At 36.3% G+C, this 27,382-nt stretch overlaps 2 protein-coding genes across 2 annotated transcripts in view; both read left to right on the top strand.

The window, feature by feature from the left end:
- The window catches only part of LOC121386644 (myosin-6-like), a 97,876-nt gene extending 77,114 nt beyond the window's left edge, over positions 1–20,762 (top strand). The window contains exons 4-6 of the mRNA XM_041517621.1: positions 6,765–7,781; positions 10,786–10,848; positions 20,454–20,762. Of these exons, the coding sequence (XP_041373555.1) occupies positions 6,765–7,781; positions 10,786–10,848; positions 20,454–20,626 (1,253 nt within the window). The 3' untranslated portion in view covers positions 20,627–20,762. The remainder of the gene's footprint in view (positions 1–6,764; positions 7,782–10,785; positions 10,849–20,453) is intronic.
- Positions 20,763–23,598: 2,836 nt separating this feature from the next.
- The window catches only part of LOC121388885, an 8,233-nt gene continuing 4,449 nt past the window's right edge, over positions 23,599–27,382 (top strand). Inside the window, exons 1-2 of the mRNA XM_041520417.1 lie at positions 23,599–23,757; positions 25,265–25,360. Coding sequence (XP_041376351.1) covers positions 23,613–23,757; positions 25,265–25,360 — 241 coding nt within the window. The 5' untranslated portion in view covers positions 23,599–23,612. The remainder of the gene's footprint in view (positions 23,758–25,264; positions 25,361–27,382) is intronic.

Genomic DNA, 27,382 nt, shown 5'->3' with positions numbered 1-27,382 from the left:
ATACATTACCATATAGTGGCTGCTTGTTTGATGACCATCTATTGTGTGATGACGAAGGAGTAACAATGTAATATGAAGTTTTATGGATGGTATGGTGCATCTATTTTGGTGTATTGGTTAGAGTTCATAAGTTACACCGGATCTAGTATAGCTTTTCATGGTGTAAATTACCCAAATTATCCAAACTGACTTCAAACCAAGTTTGACAAAATCGGTCACTAGACTTAAGGTCTCACTACACAGATCACTTCCGGGTGAGAGTTCATTGATGAACGGTCCACTATAGTTCCCTAATTGGGACACATGTTATGGTGCACATATTCACTTCTAGGTAATGGTGATTAGAATTAAAACAATATGTATATTTAATGGTAAGCCTCCTGGCAGTATTTTGCCCATGTTATTTTGTAATATTGTGCATCGACCTTTATGGGCATGGGTATATAGCGCAAGTGACAGCCGGAGTGAATCGGTTTAATGAACCACCTGTTCGGACCGGTACTCCGTACAGCCAGATGCGGTCATATAGCAAAAAACTGAGACGGAAATGTTCTCAATTTTATGCCGGGTCATAATACATGTATACATACTGAGACGATATTAGAACGGCTTCGCCAATTCACAGAATTTTGTGGATCTGATTGTTTTTGGTTCCTACCCAGTTACTGACATCACGGGCGGATTTCAGTATCAGTCTTAATTTAATATTTTTTTCTTTTGGTTATATTTACGCCTTTGTACCTATGCAGATTTATGACCTCTGTTATAATTATAGATATATGTACGCCTTTGTGCCTTTTGACATCTAATAGCCGCCGATTGATTAATCAGTGTGCTTTAGTGGTGTCGTTAAACCAAACAAACTTTGTTGTTTGTTGCCTTTGTGCCTATGCAGATTTAATGACCTTAGTAGGCCTATAGTTATATATATATATATATATATATATACTGAACAAAAAATAAAACTTCCGCTAACTTTGCTTGAACATAACCTTGATGAAAACAACCGGGGGAAATAATTGTTATATATGCCTTTTAAAGAGTTTTCCATGATGCATCGTTTTGGTGCACAAATCATGGCTATAGGTTAACAGAAACTGGGAGAATTTTTAGACCAAGTGTGATAGGGGTTAAAAATAAAAACACCCACTTAATAACGGGTATGACCCACCTCTTGAATTGACCACTGCAGTGCATCGCAGGCGCAAAGAATTGACTAAAGTGTTGATTTCTGCCTGTGGAATATTGTTCCCATTCCTGAATGAGGGCTTGACGAAGTTCGTTGACGTTAGCGGGTGGGTTGGGCACGACGCCTCAGTCGTCTGTCCAGACTATCCCAGACATGCTCGATGGGGTTGAGATCAGGACTTTTAGCGGGCCAGTCATCAATGAAATCAATGTTATTTGTCCTAAGAAAATTTACAGTGTCTCCAGCTGTATGAGAGGTGGCATTATCATGCTAAAAAATCGAGATGTTGGCGTTGTTATGGAACAGAGGAATGACGTGATGAGGGAGAATGTCATCGCGGTAACGTTGAGCATTTAAATTGCCATCAATGACGACTAGTGGTGAACGATAACCATGGGCAATGGCTGCCCAGACCATGACACAACCCCCACCTCCGAAACGATTTCGTTCAAGAACACAACAGTCAGCATAGCGTTCATTTCTCTCCTACGGTAGACGCGCACCCTGCCATCACCACGTTGTAAAGAAAATCTGGATTCATCGAAAAAAGAACGGTATTCCAGCATCGCCGTATCCAACGAGTGTGTACACGTGCCCAATTAAGACGATTTAGACGATGACGTTGCATTAAAACGCATCCGACGTAAGGACGTCGTGCATGTAAACCGTTCTCCCGCAGACGATTACGAACAGTTTGCCCACTGATTCGGTTATTATGAAGCCCAGGTGTGTTAGCAGCAGTAGCAGTGGCAGTTTGGAAAGGCGATTGCACAAATGCGTGTTCATGATATAGAGGTCTTGACCACGCGTTGTAACACGCGGACGTCAACGACGTGGCAAGTCGTTGGCGCTTCATGTCGTTCGAAATCTTACGCGAAAATTTTGTATCGCTCGACTAGAACTCCCAACCAATCTAATTAAAATTAGCTCCACTATTTACATGTGGATCTAACACCAGCCAGTTGGAGCTCATGTCCACCAATCAAAACCTTACTTGCAGAATCCTGCCAGTGATTTAAAAAATAATTTGAAAACATCCGAATTATCCTGAGGGTATACGACATGTTTCGTGTGAATTACGAATGCCTTAAAAACATGTTTTATTTTATAAAATAAATAATTTGTAATGTAAAACTGAAGACTGTTTTAGTTTTGTTGTTTTTTTTTATAAATAAATAAATAACTTTTTAATGTAAAATCCCTTGCTGCTAATCGAAAAGAGTAGCCCATGCGTCGTTAAATAAAACATTTCTATCTTTTTGTGACTGTAGATGGACATTTGGAAGGTTATGATGCTCTAATTAATGAGAGCGTCATATAGCCTTCCAAATACCCGTCTAGCTCTTTTACAGTCAGGAAGGAAGAAAATATTTTATTTAATGACACACTAAACACATTTTATTTATGGTTATATGGAGTCGGAGATATGATGAAGGGCTACACAGATATTTAAAGAGGAAACCCGCTGTTAACAAACATGCTCTTTTGGCACATATCCGACCATAATATAAGACTTTTGATTGCACAGGAGTATACATAGTGAAATAACCAGATCTAATTTAATCATTAATCAATGGATGAAGTGAATTGATGTCAAAGTCTCTTTCCATCAACAAAAAAACAAACAAGTTGTGAAAGCAAGTTCTTGACGAGGAATGTCTTGCTACATTGGTTTCTGGTGTACCAGTGTTACCGAAGGTTCTAAATAGCACAGAAGCCTTCAGCTAGGGTTTAAGGTCTTTATTCAGGGATCACCTGGAGGGATGTGAAGATCCCGATGTTTATAAAACATACATCAACACATGTATATATATGTAACGACCCTGGAATAACAAAAGGACATAAAATCAGTTACATTTTCCAGGTTAAGTACAAATTACTTCATTATTGTATTACTAATGTACATTTAACACAGACATTTCAATTCAGACTCAAATCAAATATAATTACAATTCAAAGGTTAATTTAATTATCACATCGTTGCTATAAGCATGTGCTAAGCACGTTATAAACTAATTACACAAATAAACACTCCTGTGTATTTTTTAGCACACATAATCATAAACATCATATACATATATAAGTAAATATTTAACCTACTGACTGTGGGTCAGGTCGTTTGAATAATGATGCTGGTTGAGTTACACCATTGATAACCTGTCAACAAAATACCACTTATAAATAGGTGATCATAAAATATACACATAGAATATATTCATATATAAACTTAATAATAAAATAGATTAATAACTGATTTAGTTATTTACTTAATTTTATTATTATGAAACCTAATCAAATATTCGTCTTAGAAGACAAATATCTCTGTGTAATTATAAACATTATTAAACACTACTTTAAAGGGACACGCTCTAGTTGTTAACCATTACGCCGTTGTTTTTCGCTATTAAACCCATTTTTTCACAAATAAAATTGCACTTTACTTACCGTTTATTATTTAGAATATACATTTCCATTCACCTGAAGTGTTTTTTGGTAATCCTGGTGTTTGTAATACCACAAAATGCATTTTTCGTATTTCATAAAAAGCCACGGGCCTCCGAGAAAAAAACGTTGAGCAGACAAGGTCTAATCTATTTTTAGAGGGGATATTCCCATTTCAATGTCACAGACGTTGGTATACCACGTGACCGTTATCATTTTGGTTCGGTTTGTTTTCTCGTGCACGGTTCGCGCAATCAACATCCGATTTGTTGTCGTTTGCTTGTTGTTCATTTGTGAGATTTTTCTTCACAGTTTGTGAACATCTTTATTAACAATAAAGTTCAGACAAGTAAGTATCTCAATACAAAACGTTACAAACCCTTAAAACCAATACTTTTGCTAAGTCTTACGATATCTGGAGAGGGGATACAACCAGGACAGAACAGTTGGAATATGTCCAGGAGAGGTGAAAGGAACGCACCCCAAGTCTGTGCGCACTCTATGAAATTTGTCGTGACGTAGGCATTGTTGTGCTTCAAGCGACATCTACCGGTAACATCAGAATACTAACTTTCAAAATTATTTCAAGCAATTTGGACATGGGGATTCCCATGGTATTTATCGATATAAAACCTGCTTTTTCACTCCATTTGATAAAAACTTGATCTAAGTGTGTTACAGGTTTGTAGATTAACCAAAATTATAATTTATTTTCGCTGGGTGGAACTAGGGCCTGCAGCTTTAACCCATTCGCTATAGAATAAGTTTAATCAACTTCTAATTTAAGGTTTATCATAAAATATACATACACTAATCTATTTTACTACTTAAAACATATGGTTATATCTTAAAATATATATTTATATTTACCTGTCTTGTTAATAATTGTGCTGTGCAGAACTTGATCAACTATAAAACTTGCAATGCAGAAAAACACCTCTGTCTTGCTTGAATATTTCAAAGTCTCTGACTCCAGAGAACACCAGGTAACAAAAGAAACAATAGATGAGCTTACTATTGAACGATTACCTGGCCTGAATACTGAATTGAGGGTGAACACAACCCAAGCTGACAATACCAAACTTTTCTCTAAGTTATATGGCTGTCATCTACCATGTACGTTTTAAGGCCATGGCAAAACAATTGCCAATGCTAAACCAGGCTATATTGGTAGTACCTGTACATATGTTCCAATAAAAATAATCACAGGTCAAACAAGATATAGCATGCGGGGTTGGGTGCATCTATCATGCTCTGCATACACTACACCCACCACCAATGCAAACACGAGGCAGACAAGAAATCGTGGATGAAGGAAGCATTATTACAGAGATAGTTGTGATAATAAGGATTTGTGAATAGTGTATGTAGCCTTGTTTATTTATTTTTTAAATTTGTTGTAAAAATAGTACCAAATATCTTCTTTATTTTAGAAACTATAAACATTAAAATGTCAAATGTATTGGCATGTACAACTAGGTACAAATTCTGAAAGGTAAATCAATGATATTATGAGCTAATTAAGAGACAAATTAAATAGGCTGTTGACAAAAAAAGGTATTGATTGATCTCCATGATACTGTTACCAGCTTATGTTCTTCTATTGTAGCTGAAGACTGTTTGCTGCAAATATGGCAGCATTTTGAATAAAAACATTAATTCTGATAGTATTTTAAACATCAGAACTACTTTCAGCACGCTTTTAAATACTAGTATATAAAAAGTTACCGATATGGCTAAAATCGGACAAAGGTTTTATTGGCGGCTATCTTAACAAATTATCACAATATTGACATTTCAAGTTGAACTTGAAGAACTCCTTAAAGAGATCATCTGTGCAAAGTTTCTGTGTTCACTTGATGCGCGGTCGGTCTAGGATCGATCCCTGTCGGTGGACCCATTGGGCTATTTCTTGTTCCATCCAGTGCTCCACAACTGGTGTAACAAAGGCTGTGGTATGTACTATCCTGTCTGTGGGATGGTGCATATAAAACATCCCTTGCTGCTAATCGAAAAGAGTAGCCCACAAAATGGTGACAACGCATTTCTTCTCTCAATATCTGTGTGGTCCTTAACCATATGTCTGACACCATATAACTATAAATGAAATGTGTTGAGTGTGTCATTAAATAAAACATTTCCTTCTTTGATGTGCAAAGTTGCATGCTTGTATTACCATTTGAAACATTTCAGTTATCTGCTCTGCCAGTAGTCCTAATAGTAGGTGCCCATGTTTTGGGGAGGTTGTATTACCATTTGGAACATTATTTCAGTTATCTGCTCTGCCAATAGTCCTAGTAGTAGGTGCCCATGTTTTGGGGAGGTTGCCATATAATGACCCCCAATATTTGCCACTCCTACATGTGCCACCAGAAGCCTTTTTTTTACATATCAGACGCTAGGTTCAGCATGTTTTTTAACATATAAAATAATACAAAATGACTAATATTGAAAAACTCTATTAAAATATATCTAAATAATGAGCATTTGTAGGACAGTATGGCAGCCCATGGAGAGATCATCTGTGCCAAGTTCTCCTAATTATCTGCTCTCCCAATAGTACTATTAGTAGTTGACCCTGGTTTTGGGAGGGGGGGGGGGGGGGGAGAGGGCCCTACTTTGACCCCCATATTTGTCACACCCACCACCAGAAGCCCGTTTACCAAAACCTTTTTGTTAACGTGTATGATGAGGACTACAAAAAAGTAGGTCTACATAATGTTCTTTCCGGGTGGCACTTAGCTCATTCTGAAGCTGGTCTAACTAAAGTAATCTGGTTTGAGTTATGTTAATTGTGTGTTTTTATCAAATAATATAGTTTTTTGTGATGATTTTATTTCACTAACCTATTTCCAACACCAAATAACCGGAATTGTCTTTAATCATATTTTCCCATTCCTTTCATTTCTGTTTTAAATCCATAGCAGTGGTGGATCCAGAAAATCCATTTAGGGGTGCCCCAATGAAATGTATGTGGACAAAGTTTCCAACAGAGTGCAGGGTGTGTGGGGGTGCGGGGTGTGTGGGGATGCATGGGGTCTGGGCCCCTGGGACCATCTTGGATCTGCCACTGCATTGTGTCATATAATTTCAAATAACCCTGGTCATTTGTAAAATATTATTTTCTTAATAGTCCATGCAGAGACCTCGTCGAGGGAAGGTGAAAGTGAAAACATGGCAAAAGGACAGAGAGGGAGAGAATTGACAGATCTTGAATCTAAACAGAGCAATCAACAAAGCTCAAGAATACAAGACGAAAGGGGAAATTTGAAAATTACACTTTTGAAGGAACATATAGTTTCCTTAAAGAAAGACTTTGACTTTGTTTCAAAGAAAGTTGCACAATTTCAAAGTCAAAATGTACATCTTATCAGCAGCATGTCCAGTATCCAGCAGAAAGCCCCTAGCCGGAACAGGATGCGTGGGGACGAGGTACTGAAAAAATGTTTGGCTGAACAAAGTAAGACAATTGATCAGCTGGAGTCATACAAAGAGAAGCTGGATGAAGATTTCTCTAGAGTCCAGTATGACCTGACACAGGTCCAGAATGAATGCTTGGAAATGGAGAAATGTTTGGCCCAAGAAAGAGAAAGAAATGAACATTTGCAGGTAGACAAGGAGAATGTTGGTGAAGATTTCTCCAGAATGCAGAGTTGCCTGACAGAGGTGGAAAGGGAAAATGTAACACTAAAGAAATGTTTAGCTCAACAAAGTGAGACAATTGATCAGCTGAAGTCATACAAAGAGAAGTTGGACAAAGATTTCTCTAGAGTCCAGTATGACCTGACACAGGTCCAGAATGAATGCTCGGAAATGGAGAAATGTTTGGCCCAAGAAAGAGAGAGAAATGAACATTTGCAGGTAGAAAAGGAGAACGTTGGTGAAGATTTATCCAGAATGCAGAGTTGCCGAACAGAAGTGGAAAATGAAAATGTATCACTAAAGAAATGTTTAGCTCAACAAACTGAAACAATTGATCAGTTGAACTCCTGCAAGGATACTCTTGATAAAGAATTAAACGAAGCTAAAGGTTCCCTTGAAGAGGTACAAAGAATGCTACAGGAATCAGAATTAGTCAAGCTCAAAGGCACTGTAGATGAACTGAATGCCAAGTTGACAGAAGTGTACACCAGTGTAGAAGAAAATAAAGGTAAATATTGTCTTTTTAGTGTTCATAACTTTAAGTTTCCTTGTAGTTTTCAGACACAAGAAGTTACATATATACATGTACGTGTATACGTGTAGGCCTACATTTATAATTGTAGCATTGCTAAGCTGGTACAGTAAAATGATGATGGTTTGCGTTTATGAATTTAAATGAAATGATACCAGTAGTTATATACAACAGCAGTGAAACAAATAAGGAGCATTTAAGAAAGTATATATTATTAAAACTATTAGAAATTAATTTTTACAGAGAGTTCTCCATCATCTTGTGAACATTTTTAATACACATTTAGCACAGTTCATTTACATAATAGTTAATAAGTGTATTAATCAGAACATGAATTAATTGTTGCATTCTAATATATACAATGCTCTGGACATTGGAGAAAAAGAAGATATTAATATACATGTACAATGAATCCGAAGTATAAAGAGTTATCACATTCAAAACGTCGTATCTGCTCATCACTAATCTCACTTGAATTACAGACTGAATGAATTACAGAATGAATGAATGAATGAATGAATGTACTTTTGAATGAATGAATGAATGTTTAACGACACCTCAGCCCGAAAAATATTGAATTACAGAAAACACAGTCTAAATGCTATGATAATATCCAGTTTAACGGATGAACTATGTAGTAAAGAATGTATGAGAAAATATGGATTTGTAAAAAATAATACATTTATGATAAGGTCAGGTAAATATGTAAAAAATAGGGTAGGTAGATACATGTAGGTAGGCTATAAGTTTAAAAAACAAATAAATTTAATCCTAAAATTTGTCAAACTGAGCTTGACAAAGAGCAGTATAAGGTCACATTTCAAACAAATGATGCATAATTCTCTCACTGCAAAAATGGAGAAAAAATAATTAGGGTCGGTCGGGTAAGTCGGGTAACTGAAACCATTCATATGTTGTTGGGTGTTTTTTTTTAGCCTAATCTAATATTTTTAATATTCCATTTTTTAAATTATTATTATTATTTTTTGTAATATGCCTTTTTAATATGAAACTGTAATAGGTTTCATTTAGTAAGAGTAACCCATTACACATAATTGATGTATTATAGTATAATATTATACTTTTCTACAACAATCTCACAAATTACCACATATTTATTAATTCCCTACTCGTCCAACCGGACAAGACTATTGGTTTCGGTCTGTCTGTCCGTCCGTCTGTCCCTGATATATAGTTTTCTGGATGTTTTTTCAAAATGCCTTGATATACTGAACTGTCAGTTTGTGTGTAGCTTTATCATGTGCTGTTACAGATCAGCGTTAACCTTAATAGCGATTTACCCATTTTTGGCAGGGTTATGGCCCTTGAAATTAGGATATATGAACATTTGTTTTCCAGACTTGTTTGCAATGCCTCAAGATATAATATATTGTGATAAAATAATATACATTTTTTAAACAATTAAATTTAAAGGTACAGTCTTGATTTCTGATCATAGCACGTTAATAACTAATGCAGAACACTAACACAACTACATTTTTAATAGACTCGTATGTTTTAGCTATCACCAGACATATCAACTATTTTACATTGATACACCATACAAGTTTCCTCAGTATGTTTTTTTTTACTTAAATATTAAAAAATATACTCAATTATATGAATAGGCATACGGGCTCTCATTTTTGTAGCAGGGCAGGCTGGTTTTTGCCTGATCGAATTAAACTTAAATGCTCGAATCTGGAAAACAGCATTTATTCATATTAGCATTACTGCCAACAGCTATATAAGATTGCAAACGAATGACTATGCATTTTTATACAGATTACAACAACTAATTTTGTGGCTAGAATAATGGAAATACATGGTAAAAAGGTCTTAGTTTAGCACATTCTTGCCCAAATACATATTATAGCTCAATAATGTTTACCCGTATTTGAGGATATACTCCACACTGTTATATAAATGAAATAGCTAGATAAAAAGGATTGGGGTGGGTGGTTTAATCAGTGGTGTAGCGTTTTTGTACCAACACGATATTCATAGCAAAGTTCTATTACCCAGATTTTGGGCTTAATTTAGCTGATTTATTGAATACTGTGATATCTATCTTTAAAACATAGACTGAACGTATACCAGGAAGCAAATTCCTAAACTTTTGTAACTTTACTTAAATATGGAAATTAGCAGTAGGCCTAGTTATTTCACACAGAAAATTATGTTAGTGTTAAAAATGTGTCACCGAAATGACAAAAACAAGTGATTTGTGTATTTTTCGAACTGTATTTTACAACTTAATCATCGGCTATTGGATGTCAAACATTTGGTAATATTGACATATAGTCTTTGAGAGGAAACCCGCTACATTTTCCCATTAGTAGCAATTTAGGGTATCTTTTTATATGCACCATCCCACAAACAGGATAGCACATACCATGTACGGCTTTTGATATACCAATCGTGGTGCACTGGCTGGAATAAGAAATAACCCAGTGGGCCCATAGAATCTATGGCATACATGTAGATGGAGATCCATCCCAAACCGACTGTGCATCAAGCGAGTGCTTTACCACTGGGCTACGTCCCAGCCTTAATTGTATAATGAGAACGTGGGTCAAATGGCAAACAGATGTGTGAAAACTGAAAAAAGGTACTGGGTAGAGATTCTTGAAACATCTTAATTCTAACAATATTTGTTAATTTACTGAACTAACACACACACCTGATGAGCGATCAGTCTAGGGTCGATCCCCGTTGGTGGTCCCATTGGGCTATTTCTCGTCCTACCCAGTGCACGTCGACTGGTATATCAAAGGCCGTGGTATGTGCTATTCTGTCTGTGGGATGGTGCATATAAAAGATGTAGCGGGTTTCCTCTCTATGACTGTGTCAAAATGTCCATATGTTTGACATCCAATAGCCGATGATTAATAAATAAATGTGCTCTAGTGATGTCATCAAACAAAACAAACTTCTTCTGAACTAACCATATACTAAACTATGGTTTTATATTACACAGCCAATCTGCATGAGACCAATCAACCAATTGACTGGAAACAAAGAGAATTTGAGCGCACCAAAGGTAGAAATAAATGCAGTGTATTGTTTTTCATTTTCATTTATTCATTCTGCTATCAAATTATGGTATAAGCACACGGTCAATTCAAGTGCATACATATCAACTATTTAAGCTGCTTGTCTACAGTGGAAGAGGTTAAACAAGATATTAAAACTTTAAAGAAGTCGGAAATGAAAACACTGAAAATACAAAGTGAATATTTATATAAAAGCCAAAGTGAATATTTAAATAAAGTGAATATTTAAATAAAGTAAATATTTAAATACAATAAATATTTAAAGGGTGTTTGCTGTCATTTTCAGATGTTTCAAACTAATTTCATTTTCATTTCAATTCATTATTACTTATTCATCATTGCTTACATCCAATTAAGGTTCAAGCACACTGTCCTGGGCAAACACCTCAGCTATCTGGGCTGTCTGTCCAGGACATTGGTTTATTTTTTAGTTGTTAGTGAGAGACAAGAGGATGTAGTGATCTTAAACCTACCCATTAAGTCGTTAAAACTAGTTCTGGGTGGAAGCCGGTACCGGGCTGCGAACCCTGTACCTACCAGCCTTATGTCCGATGGCTTAACCACGACACCACCTGTGCCGGTTTCCAACTAATAAATCCGTTTTAAAGGGACAGTCCTGAGTTTGCAGCCATTGTAAGATATGTTCGACTAACAGTCTTGTTTAGGTGAATACATATTAAATATATTTTCTTATTTAGAATAATACCAGTGTCTGTATATCCAATGTGTTTGCAGTCTTGTGCTGGTGTTAGTAGCAGTCACTGTTGATTTTCTACCAGATACATTATATTTTGTTTGTACGTACAAAATAATCGAAAGGTAAAATCTGGTTTTGGCTTCTACAAACATTAGCATGACACCAATTAATATATAAACACCTTCTTTATAGAGATACTGACATTATAGTCTTAAGTTGTAAACTCAGGGCAGTCCCTTTAATGTGTTAAATTGGTGTTAAAATACATTTCATTTCAACTTATTTTCATGCTTATATCCAATTAAGGTTCAATCACGCTGTCCTGGGCACACAACTTGGCTATCTAGATCTGGGCTGTCTGTCCAGGACAATGAGTTTGTGGTTAGTGAGAGAGACGAGAGTGTAGTGGCCTTACACCTACCCATTGAGTCGTTAAAACTCACTCTGAGTAAGAGCTGGTACCGGGCTGCGAATCCTGTATCTACCAGCCTAACCACAATGCCACCATTTTGTAGCTTAGAATATCAGTGTTTTTATATTCAATATGTATTTTTGGTCATCCTAGTGTTTGTAGTAGCTGAGTTTTCAATTTACTTTCTAATATATATACCGGGTGTCTATTTTGGTTCTTACATACGAAATTATGTGGAGATAGAAGTTTGTTTTGTTTAATGACACCACTAGAGCACATTGATTTATTAATCATCGGCTATTGGATGTCAAACATATGGTCATTTTGACAGTCATAGAGAGGAAACCTGCTACATTTTTTCCATTAGTAGCAAAGGATCTTTTATATGCACCATATCCCACAGACAGGATAACACATACCACGTCCTTTGATATACCAGTTGTGGTACACTGGCTGGAACAAGAAATAGCCCAACTGGCCCACCGATGGGGATCGATCCCAAACCGACCGCGCATCAATCAAACACTTTACCACTGGGCTACGTCCTGCCGCTATGTGGAGATAAGACCTATATATATACTGCTTCCACTCGGTAAACCGTTGAGTTAATCCCACCCACACACGTGCAAATCCACCACTAGAATCGTATTGGGTTGAACGTCATGAATTAATAGTAAAGGTGCATATGTACTGGATGCGGTGTGTATGTGCGGTCCGGATAAATAAAACAGAAAAGAAAAAAAAAGGAACAAGACATACATTAGTTTCAATGAGAGCATCTAGACTTGATGAATGTGATGTGTGCTTCAGCAAAACGCATGCGGCCAGCCGCAATCAAATAATCGTATATGGTTTATATGCAGAAAACGCAAGCCGCAAAAATTGGACCGCAAACACGCACTGCACCCAATCTAATCTATATGATGCCTTTAGTTGTATGTCTTTCTATATAGCACAACTAAACGCAGCGGATCAGCGAATTACAGAACTGACGTTAGACGGTCAAACCATGAAGCTCGAGATGGCCAACAAAGGAAGAGAACTTGAATTACTCAAAGGTAAACAAATTATATATTAAAATTGTCTTAAAAATCTTAAAATCCCAATTGTTCATTTTTTTTTTTTAAACTTCCTTAGGGGAATAAAACACAAATGAAATGAAGTTAGAAACAGACTGGCTATAAGAGAACAGAATATAAAACAACACAAGCTAAATAAACAAAGGGAATATTCTCGAAAACGAAACATAAAGATCTTTGATATGCCAGAGGAAAAAGGGGAAAATGTCTTGGACAGGTTTGTTGACATGTTAAAAAGCGTTGGGGAGGACATTGATCCAAATGACATCCAGGCAATTCACAGGCTACCAGGACACGACAAGACACAGCCACGACCCGTGATTGTGAAATTTTTCTACTCGGACACCAAGCTGAAAGTGATACGATTACGCAAGACAATGAGAGAAAAACTGAAAGTCAGGCTATCGGACGATGTCATTGATTAATTGTTTATTGTACTGATTTAAATAGTGGTGACTGTCATAGTGGACAAATTATTTATAGCAGTAGTATGGTATTAATTTAATTTAATTTAACTTAAGTGGTAGTTTGGATATTATTATTATTACTGATTTTGCTATTACTGCAGTTATTATTGGTTTTATCATCATCATTGATACTACTACTACTACAGCTGCTGCTGTGGCTACTGTTGCTATTATTATTACTACTTCAACTACTACTATTACTACCACCACCACCACTGTTATCTCATTAATGATATTACTAACGTAGGAAAGCTTAAAGCTGTTTTGCCCCTCCCCCCCAACATTTAAATCAGTTTAAAGAAACGATGTCTGCATTTTAAAAATTGTGCCGTGCTTTTCATTTTGACACAGGGAGACAACAGTGCATATTTTATACACTAATTCATTCTCTCTGTTTTTTCTTATTTAAAAAAAAATTAGAATCATACTTTCTCTTACTTTTATTTGCAAACTGCAATTTTATGTAACAGTGACCGTTTATGTTAAACTATATGTGGAATATATGATAATGGCTGATATACAAATTTTAACAGTTAACTGCCAGGGATTGGGTGATCCAGAAAAAAGAAAGGACGTATTAAACTATCTGAAACAAAAAAATATTAACATATATTGTCTACAAGATACACATTTTACACATGAATTAGAACCCTATATTCAAGCACAGTGGGGATATAAATGTTTATTCAATTCACATTCTAGTAATTCACGGGGTGTAGCAATACTATTCAATAATAATTTTGAATATAAACTGCATAAAATAAAAACTGATAATTCGGGTAATTATATAATTCTTGATATAACAATAGAAGGGGAGAAGATTACACTGATTAATATTTACGGACCGAATGGGGATAAACCACAATTTTATGAGAACATTTTTAACTCATTAGAAGAATTTGAAAATGAAAAATATGTTATATGTGGTAACTTCAACTTGATAATTAACCCTGATTTAGATACAACAAACTACTTACATATTAATAATCCCAAAGCTAGAGATCTAATTTTAGAAAACTGAGAAATTTAGTTTCGTAGATCCATTTCACGAACTTTACCCGAATTAAAAAAAATATACGTGGACTAAAAAAAATCCTATTAAACAAGCTAGATTAGATTTTTTTTCTCCTATCAGAAAATTTAATATCACTTGTAAATAAAATATCGATTGAGAGCAGTTATAGATCTGACCATTCCGGAGTGATACTTTATTTAAAGGTACATCATTGTAAAAGAGGTAAGGGGCTGAGGAAATTTAATAACTCCTTACTTAAGGATAAAACGTACGTCAACTCCATTAAAGAGATAATTGAAAATGTTAAATGTCAATACGCAATTCCTGTATATAACATAGAAAACCTAGGTCAAATTCCTAATGAGAATATCCAGTTTACGATTAATGATCAACTTTTTCTAGAAGTTCTATTAATGGAAATTAGGGGAAAACTATTTCATATTCCTCATTTAAGAAAAAAACCGAAAATATATTAGAAACAAAAATTTGTGAGGAAATAAAAATACTCGAAGAAGATGAAAATAATATAACTTCAGATTTATTAGAAGCAAAACGTAATGAATTAATAGAAATGCGTAGGAATAAGTTAAAATGTAATTTCATTAGATCTAGGGCAAAATGGATAGAAGAAGGGGAGAAACCCACTAAATATTTTTGTAGTTTGGAATCCAGAAATTATCACAGTAAACTCATTTCCAGAATAGAACTTGATGACGGCAGTATAGTAACTGAACAAAATAAATTTTTAGAGGAAACTAAAACTTTTTATGAAAAGTTGTATTCAAAAAGCGCCCTTTAGCAAATGAAAATAACACAACTATTAATAACATTAAGGTAAATAAATTAACAGATACAGAAGCAGAAGAATTAAAAGGGGAAATAACCTACAACGAAGCCTTAGAACTTCTAAAAAATATGAAAAATAATAAAAGTCCTGGCTGAAATGGTTTTACGGCAGAATTCTTTAAGTTTTTTTGGGATAAATTTAGGTAATTTTATAATTAGGTCTATTAACTATAGCTACAGCATAAAAGAAATGTCTAGTACACAAAAATTAGGAATCATTACCTGTATACCAAAAGCCAATAAACCAATGCAGTTTTTGAAAAACTGGCGACCTATTACTTTGCTAAATTGTATATATAAAATTGCTTCTGGGTGCATTGCGAATAGATTGAAAAAAGTATTAGATAAAATTATAGCAAACGATCAAACTGGTTTTATTAAAGGCAGGTTTATAGGTGAAAATATACGATTAATTTATGATATAATGCAATATACTGAATACCATAAAATACCAGGGATGTTAGTATTAGTGGATTTCGAGAAAGCATTTGATTCAGTCTCCTGGCGTTTTATTGAACAATCTTTAGATATCTTTAACTTTAAATCTTCAATAAAAAATTGGATAAAAACTTTTTATAATAACTCAGTGTCCAGAATATTACAAATTGGATTTTTATCACAGAGTTTTAATCTAGAAAGAGGATGTAGACAAGGTGATCCGCTATCCCCTTATATCTTCATAATATGCTCCGAAATATTAGCAATACTAATTAGAAACTCTAAAGACGTTAAAGGTATAGATATAAACGGGGAAAGTTATATTATATCTCAATATGCAGATGATACAACCTTTATTTTAGATGGATCACCTGAATGACAGTATAAAAATATTAGATATATATGCAGACGTTTCTGGCTTGAAAATAAACTATTCTAAGTCTTAAATTATATGGATAGGAAGTAAAACGTTTTCAAAGGAGGTTTTCCATCCAGCAAAGTGGAAGCTACAATGGCGAGAAGAACACTTCACTTTATTAGGTGTAAAATGTTTGCTTAACTTGGACGAAATGATTTTGCAAAATATTGAACCAAAAATACTTGAAATAAAAAACACGATAAAACAGTGGTTAACGAGAAAACGTACAGTTATGGGCAGAATTGTTGTTGTAAAAACTCTCATAATTTCCAAAATAACACATTTATTAAAGCCGCACGCCCTAGTTCCATCCAGCAAAAATAAATTATAATTTGGTTAATCTACAAACCTGTAACACACTTAGATCACGTTTTTATCAAATGGAGTGAAAAAGCAGGTTTTATATCAATAAATACCATGGGAATCCCCATGTCCCAATTGCTTGAAATAATTTTGAAAGTTAGTATTCTGATGTCACCGGTAGATGTCGCTCGAAGCACAACAATGCCTACGTCACGACAAATTTCACAGAGTGCGCACAGACTTGGGGTGCGTTCCTTTCACCTCTCCTGGACATATTCCAACTGTTCTGTCCTGGTTGTATCCCCTCTCCAGATATCGTAAGACTTAGCAAAATTATTGGTTTTAAGGGTTTGTAACGTTTTGTATTGATATACTTACTTGTCTGAACTTTAGTGTTACTGAAAATGTTCACGAACTGTGAAGAAAAATCTCACAAATGAACAACAAGCAAACGACAACAAATCGGATGTTGATTGCGCGAACCGTGCACGAGAAAACAAACCGAACCAAAATGATAACGGTCACGTGGTATACCAACGTCTGTGACATTGAAATGGGAATATCCCCTCTAAAAATAGATTAGACCTTGTCTGCTCAACTTTTTTTTCTCAGAGGCCCGTGGCATTTTATGAAATACGAAAAATGCATTTTGTGGTATTACAAACACCAGGATTACCAGGATTACCAAAACACACTTCAGGTGAATGGAAATGTATATTCTAAATAATAAACGGTAAGTAAAGTGCAATTTTATTTGTGAAAAAATGGGTTTAATAGCGAAAAACAACGGCGTAATGGTTAACAACTAGGGCGTGTCCCTTTAATAAAAATCAAACGTGAAGTTTTAATACAAGATTACCAGTTTTGGGGTATTAAAATGTTAGACGTTGTAAATTTTACAACAGCACTGAAATTGACTTGGATAAGAAGATTATTTCTATCACAATCCAATTGGACAACTCTCTTTCAATCTGTAACAGGCTTAACAACTAAACAATTAATAATATATGGGGATAATTTTATTCAAATTAAGAAAAGGAACATACATAATTTGTTTTGGAAAGATGTATTAAATAGCTGGCTAATACTTCATCATAAACGCTGCTTTAATAATGATGATTTGTTAAGTTCTAATATTTGGTATAATAATAACATATTAATAGACAAAAAAACTATATTTTATAAACACTACATTGAAAAAGGTATATTATTTATACAAGATTTATTAGATGACGAAGGACGATACATGAACTTTGATACCTTCAAAGCAAAATATAACATAAGGTCAATTTTTTTAGAATATACCTCGTTATTAACGGCTGTCAAATCCTTTATGCGTGATAAAATAAATACAAATAACCAAACATTCAATTTAGGCAACAATCCAATATTTCCATCGAAAATTATTTTTTTTCTAAAAGACCAATTGGGAAATAAAATCTTTTACAAACTACTAAATAAATCATCTATAGTTCCTACATCACAAATGAAATATTCAGCAGAAGGGTGTGATTTTACCTCTTCATTATGGGAGAAATATTATAGTTTACCATTTTGCTCTTTAAAAGACACAACACTGTTGTGGTTTCAATACCAGATTTTACATAGAATTATATTAACAAATACCTTTTTACATAAAATAAAACTGATTGATTCTAGTATATGTAACTTTTGTTCACATGAACCAGAAACACTACAGCATCTATTTTATGACTGTCCTAAAGTCGTTGAACTCTGGAGTATTATAGAAAAATGGTTATTACAAAAAGGTGATTATACCCAGTTGAATAGGAACACAGTTTTATTTGGAATTATAAATACCCGGTAGTAAACATACATTTGTAAACTGGTTAATTGTTGACGTAAAATATTACATATACAAATCAAAATTACTAAAGAGTACACTAAATGAAACTGGTATCAACAATTTTATTAAAGATAAGTTACAAATAGAAAAATACATATATTATAAAAACTTTTTACATACAGAATTCGACGACAATTGGGGACCATGGTTAAAAGTTCTAGAAGGCACAACTGAGACACTTAATACTTTCGTTATGTGTATAATTTTAAGTATGACGCCAGTTTGAAAGTATATCAATAACTTCATTTTAAGTTTTCTCTTTTCAATCTTCTTTTTATTTCCACTTTTGTTACTGCTCCTTTCTTATATATTAGTATATTGTTTGCTATGTACTTTGTAAGGTAGTGAAATCAGGGCCCCAACCCAGACACTATCATAACATATTTCTGGGGCAATAAACTATTTATAAAAAAAACAAAAAAACCCCCCAAAAACAAAACAAAGGGAACTAATCAGGTAAATTGGTAATGAAAGGGACTGATTAAAACAAGTTGTTTAACAACAAAGGGAGAAAGAAAGAAAGAAATGTTTTATTTAACGACACACTCAACACATTTTATTTATGGTTATATGGCGTCAGACATATGGTTATGGGCCACACAGATTTTGAGTGGAAACCCGTTGTCGCCACTACATGGGCTACTCTTTCCGATTAGCAGCAAGGGATCTTTTATTTGCACTTCCCACAGGCAGGATAGCACAAACCATGGCCTTTGTTGAACCAGTTATGGATCACTGGTCGGTGCAAGTGGTTTACACCTACCCATTGAGCCTTGCGGGGGGTGGGGTGGGTGGGGTGGGGAGGGGAGATGTTAGAATATGAACCTATATGACACCTCTGGACAATTATATGAATAGCCAAATACTTCACTGTAAGAAAAAGGTTTTAGCCTCAGCAGGTGGTTCGTTCTAACTACATACCGAACCCACTAGCCTACCCAACACAAATGTCTCCCAAATTCCCACATCTTTTCCATTACGGGGCGATACGTAGCCCAGTGGTAAAAGCTCACTTGATCCACAGTCAGTTTGGGATCGATCCCCGTCAGTGGGCCTATTGGGCTATTTCTCGCTCCAGCCAGTGCACCACGACTGGTTAATCAAAGGCCGTGGTATGTGCTATCCTGTCTGTGGGATGGTGCATGTAAAACATCCCTTGCTGCTAATCGAAAAAGAGTAGCCCATAAAGTGGCGACATGCAGCGGGTTTCCTCTCTATATCTGTGTGGTCCTTCACCATATAACTGTAAATAAAATGTGTTGAGTGCGTTTTTAAATAAAACATTTCCTTTATTTTCCATTACACAAAGCACATTCATGTATACGGTGTAAATATGCATGCATGCGTGTGTATGTGCGTGTGTTTGTGCGTATGCCATTGTATGTTTGTATTTATTTATTTATTGATTTGTGTGGCTATTTCTTATTGTTTTTTGTTTGTTTGTTTGATCTGATCATTATACCATTAAGCACACCAAATCCTATTGTCGAAATTATCATTGTGCCACCCCTCCACGATCCCTTACGAATCAAATATTCCACAAAAATGCTCACAACACCTGTGGGTTGGTTATACATGTAGCTTGTGAATACCCGGGTATGTTATTTGTGTGTGTGTATACATGTATGTTCATGTATTTTTAATATATGTGTGTATGTGGCTGTATGTGTGCCGCATGCACGCTATATTATATGGCAGGCGTACATTATAACAGCTTGACCGGCCTTGGTGGCGTCGTGGTTAAGCCATCAAACATAAGGCTGGTAGGTACAGGGTTCGCAGCCCGGCTCCCAACCAGAGTGGGTTTTAACGACTCAGTGGGTAGGTGTAAGGCCACTACACCCTCTTCTCCTTCACTAACAATTAACAACTAACCCACTGTCCTGCATGGACGAACAGCCCAGATAGCTGAGGTGTGTGCCCAGGACAGCGTGCCTGAACCTTAATTGGATATAAGCACGAAAATAAGTTGAAATGAAATGAAATAACAGCTTGATCAGAATGTGCATGTTAAACAACTTGAACATCGACCTTGCTTTTTCTGTTTTAGAACAAATGGTGAATGTTACCGCTCAGTTCCAGGCTCGTGAGAACCAAAGTCGACTGATGTCAGAAAGTCTCAACAGGGAATTAGAACAGTTACGACGTATGTATAGGCATATACTGAACACAGCGCAAAACACTAATATTAAAGGGACAGTCCTGAATTTACGACCATTGTAAAATGTTTCCAACCAATATAGCCATTTTCAATGATGTAACATACAAATTAAATACATTTTCTTATTTAAAATATCAGTGTCTGTATTTACAAGGTGTCAGTTGTCTTAATGCTTGTAGTAGCCCAAACTGGACTTTACCTCCCCAATAATACCTACGAAAAAATATATATCATGAATTAAAGTAAAAACTGAGTCCTACAAACATTAGTATACCACCGCAAATGCATTCGATATACAGACACTGGTATTCTGAACAAGTAAATGTATTTAGTATGAAATAGTAGTCACCAACAAGGCTCTGTTATCACAAACATCTTACAATGGCTGCAAACTCAGGACAGTCCTTTTAATTAAATGTAGTTTAAATTATTTTGTTCACTTTGAATCCATTAAGTTTTGCAGGCGTGGATTCAGGCGACTCCCAAAGGACCCGGTCCCCCTATTTTTGGTCAAACAATATACATGTATATTGCAGAATACACACTAAAAAAAAAAAACCCAGTAAACTTATCCTGTTTACCTATCAAGGACCTTTAAATTCTATTTACAAAACCAAAAACGGGTTTTGGGCCACCTCTATTAAAAAATCCTGGATTTGCGCGTATTAAAATTATCAATGTCATTTGAACATTTTAAGATCCATTTCGAATGAATGTTATCATGAATCAGTGAATCAGTGGGTAGGTGTCAGGCAACTATAAACAGATTCTCTCTCACCAACCACTGACCTCTATAACAAGCAACCCACTGTCCTGGACAGATTTCTCTCTCACCAACCACTGACCTCTATAACAAGCAACCCACTGTCCTGGACAGATTTCTCTCTCACCAACCACAGACCTCTATAACAAGCAACCCACTGTCCTGGTCAGATTTCTCTCTCACCAACCACAGACCTCTATAACAAGCAACCCACACTCCTGGGCAGATTTCTCTCTCACCAACCACAGACCTCTATAACAAGCAACCCACTGTCCTGGACAGACTGGGGCAGGATTTAGCTCAGTCGGTTGAGTGATTGCTTGAGGTGCTTGCGTCGCAGGATCGAACCACGTCTGTGGATCCATTCAACTAATTGGGTCTTTTCTCGTTCCAACCAGTGCACCACAACTGGACAAAGGCCGTGGTATGTGCTTTCCTGTCTGTGTGAAAGTGCATATAAAAGATCCCTTGCTGCATTAGAGAACATGTAGCGGGTTTCCTCTGATGACGACGTGTCAGAATTACGAAATGTTTGACATCCAATAGCCAATGATTAATTAATCAATGTGCTCCAGTGGTGTCATTAAACAAAACAAACTTTTTTTGGAGGGACAGACAGCCCAGATAGCTGAGGTGTGTTCCCAGTAAGTTGAAATGAAATGAAATAACAGCTTGATCAGAATGTGCATGTTAAACAACTTGAACATCGACCTTGCTTTTTCTGTTTTAGAACAAATGGTGAATGTTACCGCTCAGTTCCAGGCTCGTGAGAACCAAAGTCGACTGATGTCAGAAAGTCTCAACAGGGAATTAGAACAGTTACGACGTATGTATAGGCATATACTGAACACAGCGCAAAACACTAATATTAAAGGGACAGTCCTGAATTTACGACCATTGTAAAATGTTTCCAACCAATATAGCCATTTTCAATGATGTAACATACAAATTAAATACATTTTCTTATTTAAAATATCAGTGTCTGTATTTACAAGGTGTCAGTTGTCTTAATGCTTGTAGTAGCCCAAACTGGACTTTACCTCCCCAATAATACCTACGAAAAAATATATATCATGAATTAAAGTAAAAACTGAGTCCTACAAACATTAGTATACCACCGCAAATGCATTCGATATACAGACACTGGTATTCTGAACAAGTAAATGTATTTAGTATGAAATAGTAGTCACCAACAAGGCTCTGTTATCACAAACATCTTACAATGGCTGCAAACTCAGGACAGTCCTTTTAATTAAATGTAGTTTAAATTATTTTGTTCACTTTGAATCCATTAAGTTTTGCAGGCGTGGATTCAGGCGACTCCCAAAGGACCCGGTCCCCCTATTTTTGGTCAAACAATATACATGTATATTGCAGAATACACACTAAAAAAAAAAAACCCAGTAAACTTATCCTGTTTACCTATCAAGGACCTTTAAATTCTATTTACAAAACCAAAAACGGGTTTTGGGCCACCTCTATTAAAAAATCCTGGATTTGCGCGTATTAAAATTATCAATGTCATTTGAACATTTTAAGATCCATTTCGAATGAATGTTATCATGAATCAGTGAATCAGTGGGTAGGTGTCAGGCAACTATAAACAGATTCTCTCTCACCAACCACTGACCTCTATAACAAGCAACCCACTGTCCTGGACAGATTTCTCTCTCACCAACCACTGACCTCTATAACAAGCAACCCACTGTCCTGGACAGATTTCTCTCTCACCAACCACAGACCTCTATAACAAGCAACCCACTGTCCTGGTCAGATTTCTCTCTCACCAACCACAGACCTCTATAACAAGCAACCCACACTCCTGGGCAGATTTCTCTCTCACCAACCACAGACCTCTATAACAAGCAACCCACTGTCCTGGACAGACTGGGGCAGGATTTAGCTCAGTCGGTTGAGTGATTGCTTGAGGTGCTTGCGTCGCAGGATCGAACCACGTCTGTGGATCCATTCAACTAATTGGGTCTTTTCTCGTTCCAACCAGTGCACCACAACTGGACAAAGGCCGTGGTATGTGCTTTCCTGTCTGTGTGAAAGTGCATATAAAAGATCCCTTGCTGCATTAGAGAACATGTAGCGGGTTTCCTCTGATGACGACGTGTCAGAATTACGAAATGTTTGACATCCAATAGCCAATGATTAATTAATCAATGTGCTCCAGTGGTGTCATTAAACAAAACAAACTTTTTTTGGAGGGACAGACAGCCCAGATAGCTGAGGTGTGTTCCCAGTAAGTTGAAATGAAATGAAATAACAGCTTGATCAGAATGTGCATGTTAAACAACTTGAACATCGACCTTGCTTTTTCTGTTTTAGAACAAATGGTGAATGTTACCGCTCAGTTCCAGGCTCGTGAGAACCAAAGTCGACTGATGTCAGAAAGTCTCAACAGGGAATTAGAACAGTTACGACGTATGTATAGGCATATACTGAACACAGCGCAAAACACTAATATTAAAGGGACAGTCCTGAATTTACGACCATTGTAAAATGTTTCCAACCAATATAGCCATTTTCAATGATGTAACATACAAATTAAATACATTTTCTTATTTAAAATATCAGTGTCTGTATTTACAAGGTGTCAGTTGTCTTAATGCTTGTAGTAGCCCAAACTGGACTTTACCTCCCCAATAATACCTACGAAAAAATATATATCATGAATTAAAGTAAAAACTGAGTCCTACAAACATTAGTATACCACCGCAAATGCATTCGATATACAGACACTGGTATTCTGAACAAGTAAATGTATTTAGTATGAAATAGTAGTCACCAACAAGGCTCTGTTATCACAAACATCTTACAATGGCTGCAAACTCAGGACAGTCCTTTTAATTAAATGTAGTTTAAATTATTTTGTTCACTTTGAATCCATTAAGTTTTGCAGGCGTGGATTCAGGCGACTCCCAAAGGACCCGGTCCCCCTATTTTTGGTCAAACAATATACATGTATATTGCAGAATACACACTAAAAAAAAAAAACCCAGTAAACTTATCCTGTTTACCTATCAAGGACCTTTAAATTCTATTTACAAAACCAAAAACGGGTTTTGGGCCACCTCTATTAAAAAATCCTGGATTTGCGCGTATTAAAATTATCAATGTCATTTGAACATTTTAAGATCCATTTCGAATGAATGTTATCATGAATCAGTGAATCAGTGGGTAGGTGTCAGGCAACTATAAACAGATTCTCTCTCACCAACCACTGACCTCTATAACAAGCAACCCACTGTCCTGGACAGATTTCTCTCTCACCAACCACTGACCTCTATAACAAGCAACCCACTGTCCTGGACAGATTTCTCTCTCACCAACCACAGACCTCTATAACAAGCAACCCACTGTCCTGGTCAGATTTCTCTCTCACCAACCACAGACCTCTATAACAAGCAACCCACACTCCTGGGCAGATTTCTCTCTCACCAACCACAGACCTCTATAACAAGCAACCCCTGTCCTGGACAGACTGGGGCAGGATTTAGCTCAGTCGGTTGAGTGATTGCTTGAGGTGCTTGCGTCGCAGGATCGAACCACGTCTGTGGATCCATTCAACTAATTGGGTCTTTTCTCGTTCCAACCAGTGCACCACAACTGGACAAAGGCCGTGGTATGTGCTTTCCTGTCTGTGTGAAAGTGCATATAAAAGATCCCTTGCTGCATTAGAGAACATGTAGCGGGTTTCCTCTGATGACGACGTGTCAGAATTACGAAATGTTTGACATCCAATAGCCAATGATTAATTAATCAATGTGCTCCAGTGGTGTCATTAAACAAAACAAACTTTTTTTGGAGGGACAGACAGCCCAGATAGCTGAGGTGTGTTCCCAGTAAGTTGAAATGAAATGAAATAACAGCTTGATTAGAATGTGCACGTTAAACAACTTGACCTTCGACCTTGCTTTTTCTGTTTTAGAACAAATGGCGACTGTTACCGCTCAGTTCCAGGCTCGTGAGAACCAAAGTCGACTGATGTCAGAAAGTCTCAACAGGGAATTGGAACAGTTACGACGTATGTATAGGCATATACTGATCACCACGCGAAACACTAATAGTAAAGGGACAGTCCTGAATTTACAACCATTGACGTAACATACAAATTAAATACATTTTCTTATTTAAAATATCAGTGTCTGTATTTACAAGGTGACAGTTGTTGTCCTAATGCTTGTTGTAGCCCAAACTGGACTTTACCTCCCAATAATACGTATGAAAAAATATATATCACGAATTAAAGTAAAAACCGAGTCCTACAAACATTAGCCTGTTGGGCTATTTCTTGCCCCATCCAGTGCACCACGTCTGGTACATCAAAGGCTGTGGTATATGCTATCCTGTCTGTGGGATGGTGCATATAAAAGATCCCTTGCTACTAATGGAAAAATGTAGCAGGTTTCCTCTCTAAGGGGTCATCCATTTAGTACGTACGCACAATTTTCCGATTTTTTGCACCCCCTCCCCCCCCCGTACGCATGCGTACGCCAGTGCCCATACCCCCCCCCCCCCCCCCCCCCCCCTTGCGTACATACGCAAAAGATCGTCAGTCAGTACCAGTAAATATAGACAATGCCACCGTCGATGTCATCATGGTATACTATAATTAATGAATACTGCTCATTGTACAAATGTATTAAACAACGCTTGACGACAAATAAAATGTTTCTAAATGTATTATAAACCGGAACGTCAGCTCTGTTTTAATTACATTTCTTCCCATCGCTACTTGCGGATGACTTTGGCAACTGTGCCCAAAAGTTTAGGAGCGATGTCTTCTTCCTCCCTTCCTCTGTTTTTAACTGAAGAATCCGCCTGCTAAAGGCCGAATCGTCATCCTTCAGCAACTTCCATTCGGCCGCGGCAAGTTCCTGAACCTCGCCCGCCATCTCGGTTGGGTTTACACATTTAATACATTTCAAAAGTTGGGAATATTTGTCATAATTATCACCACCGGAGGCCATTTTCTTGGCCATGCATGCGTGCGTCAAATGACACAAAGGTCATGCAGTGGAATGACGCAAAGGGTTAGTATGGCGAACAAAACAGGCGCCGACGATCTAGAACGTCAGTAAATAATCAAATTAACTATATATATATATTTTAATTTTACCCTAATAACACCCCCCCCCCCCCCCCGCCGTACGCAAGCGTACGCAAAATGGCTCTTAAATTTTCAACCCCCCCCACCCCCCCCAAAATGCGTACGTACTAAAAGTATGCCCCCTAAGACTATATAACAAAATTACCAAATGTTTGACATCCAATAGCTGATGATTAATAAATCAATGTGCTCTAGTGGTGTTGTTAAACAAAACAAACTTCTTCTTGAACTGATGAATTACACTCGTTAAAGTAGTAGACCCACAACTGGTATATCAAAGGCCGTACGTGGTATGTGCTATTCTGTTTGTGGGATGGTGCATATAAAAGAAAGAAAAATATGCCGTAGTGTTTAAAAACTAGGGTCTGTCACTTTAAACTCACTGACCCCGTATGTATCCTGATTCACGTAAAAATCCATTCTGATTTATTTTTTTAACTTGACACCAAAAGTTTCTGTGACTTTACAAAATTGTTCTTAGAAAAGTAAATATTTCTTTAATCACAAAAATGAAAGTTGAATATATCTGACAACACATTGAATGAAGGTCATGAGATTAATACAGGAAAATTAATGAAAATTGTGTACACCGAAAATATAACCTCACACTTCAGTAGTGCGTTTAGAGACCATGTGTGTGTGTGGATCCAGTCAATTATATTTTCCATATCCACGGAATGGGCCTATATATATATAACATAATAATAGGGGTGCAAAGATATGGTCAAAACTGTATTGCGATATATTGCTATACCACAAACCCGTATTGCAATAGGTTTTGCAAGATAGTTGATATATTTTGAATAAATATCAGAAATGAAGGAAGAAAGGAAATAGCGACAATTTAGTTGAAATACGACCATAATTTTAACGGCGTTAATCACACTATAAACTTTATCTGGGTTTTTTTCTATTAAGCCTATGATTGATGTATTC

This window comes from Gigantopelta aegis, chromosome 2, assembly GCF_016097555.1.
Source record: "Gigantopelta aegis isolate Gae_Host chromosome 2, Gae_host_genome, whole genome shotgun sequence".
Taxonomy (NCBI): Eukaryota; Metazoa; Mollusca; class Gastropoda; order Neomphalida; family Peltospiridae; genus Gigantopelta; species Gigantopelta aegis.
This window is presented reverse-complemented; position numbering and strand designations above follow the sequence as displayed.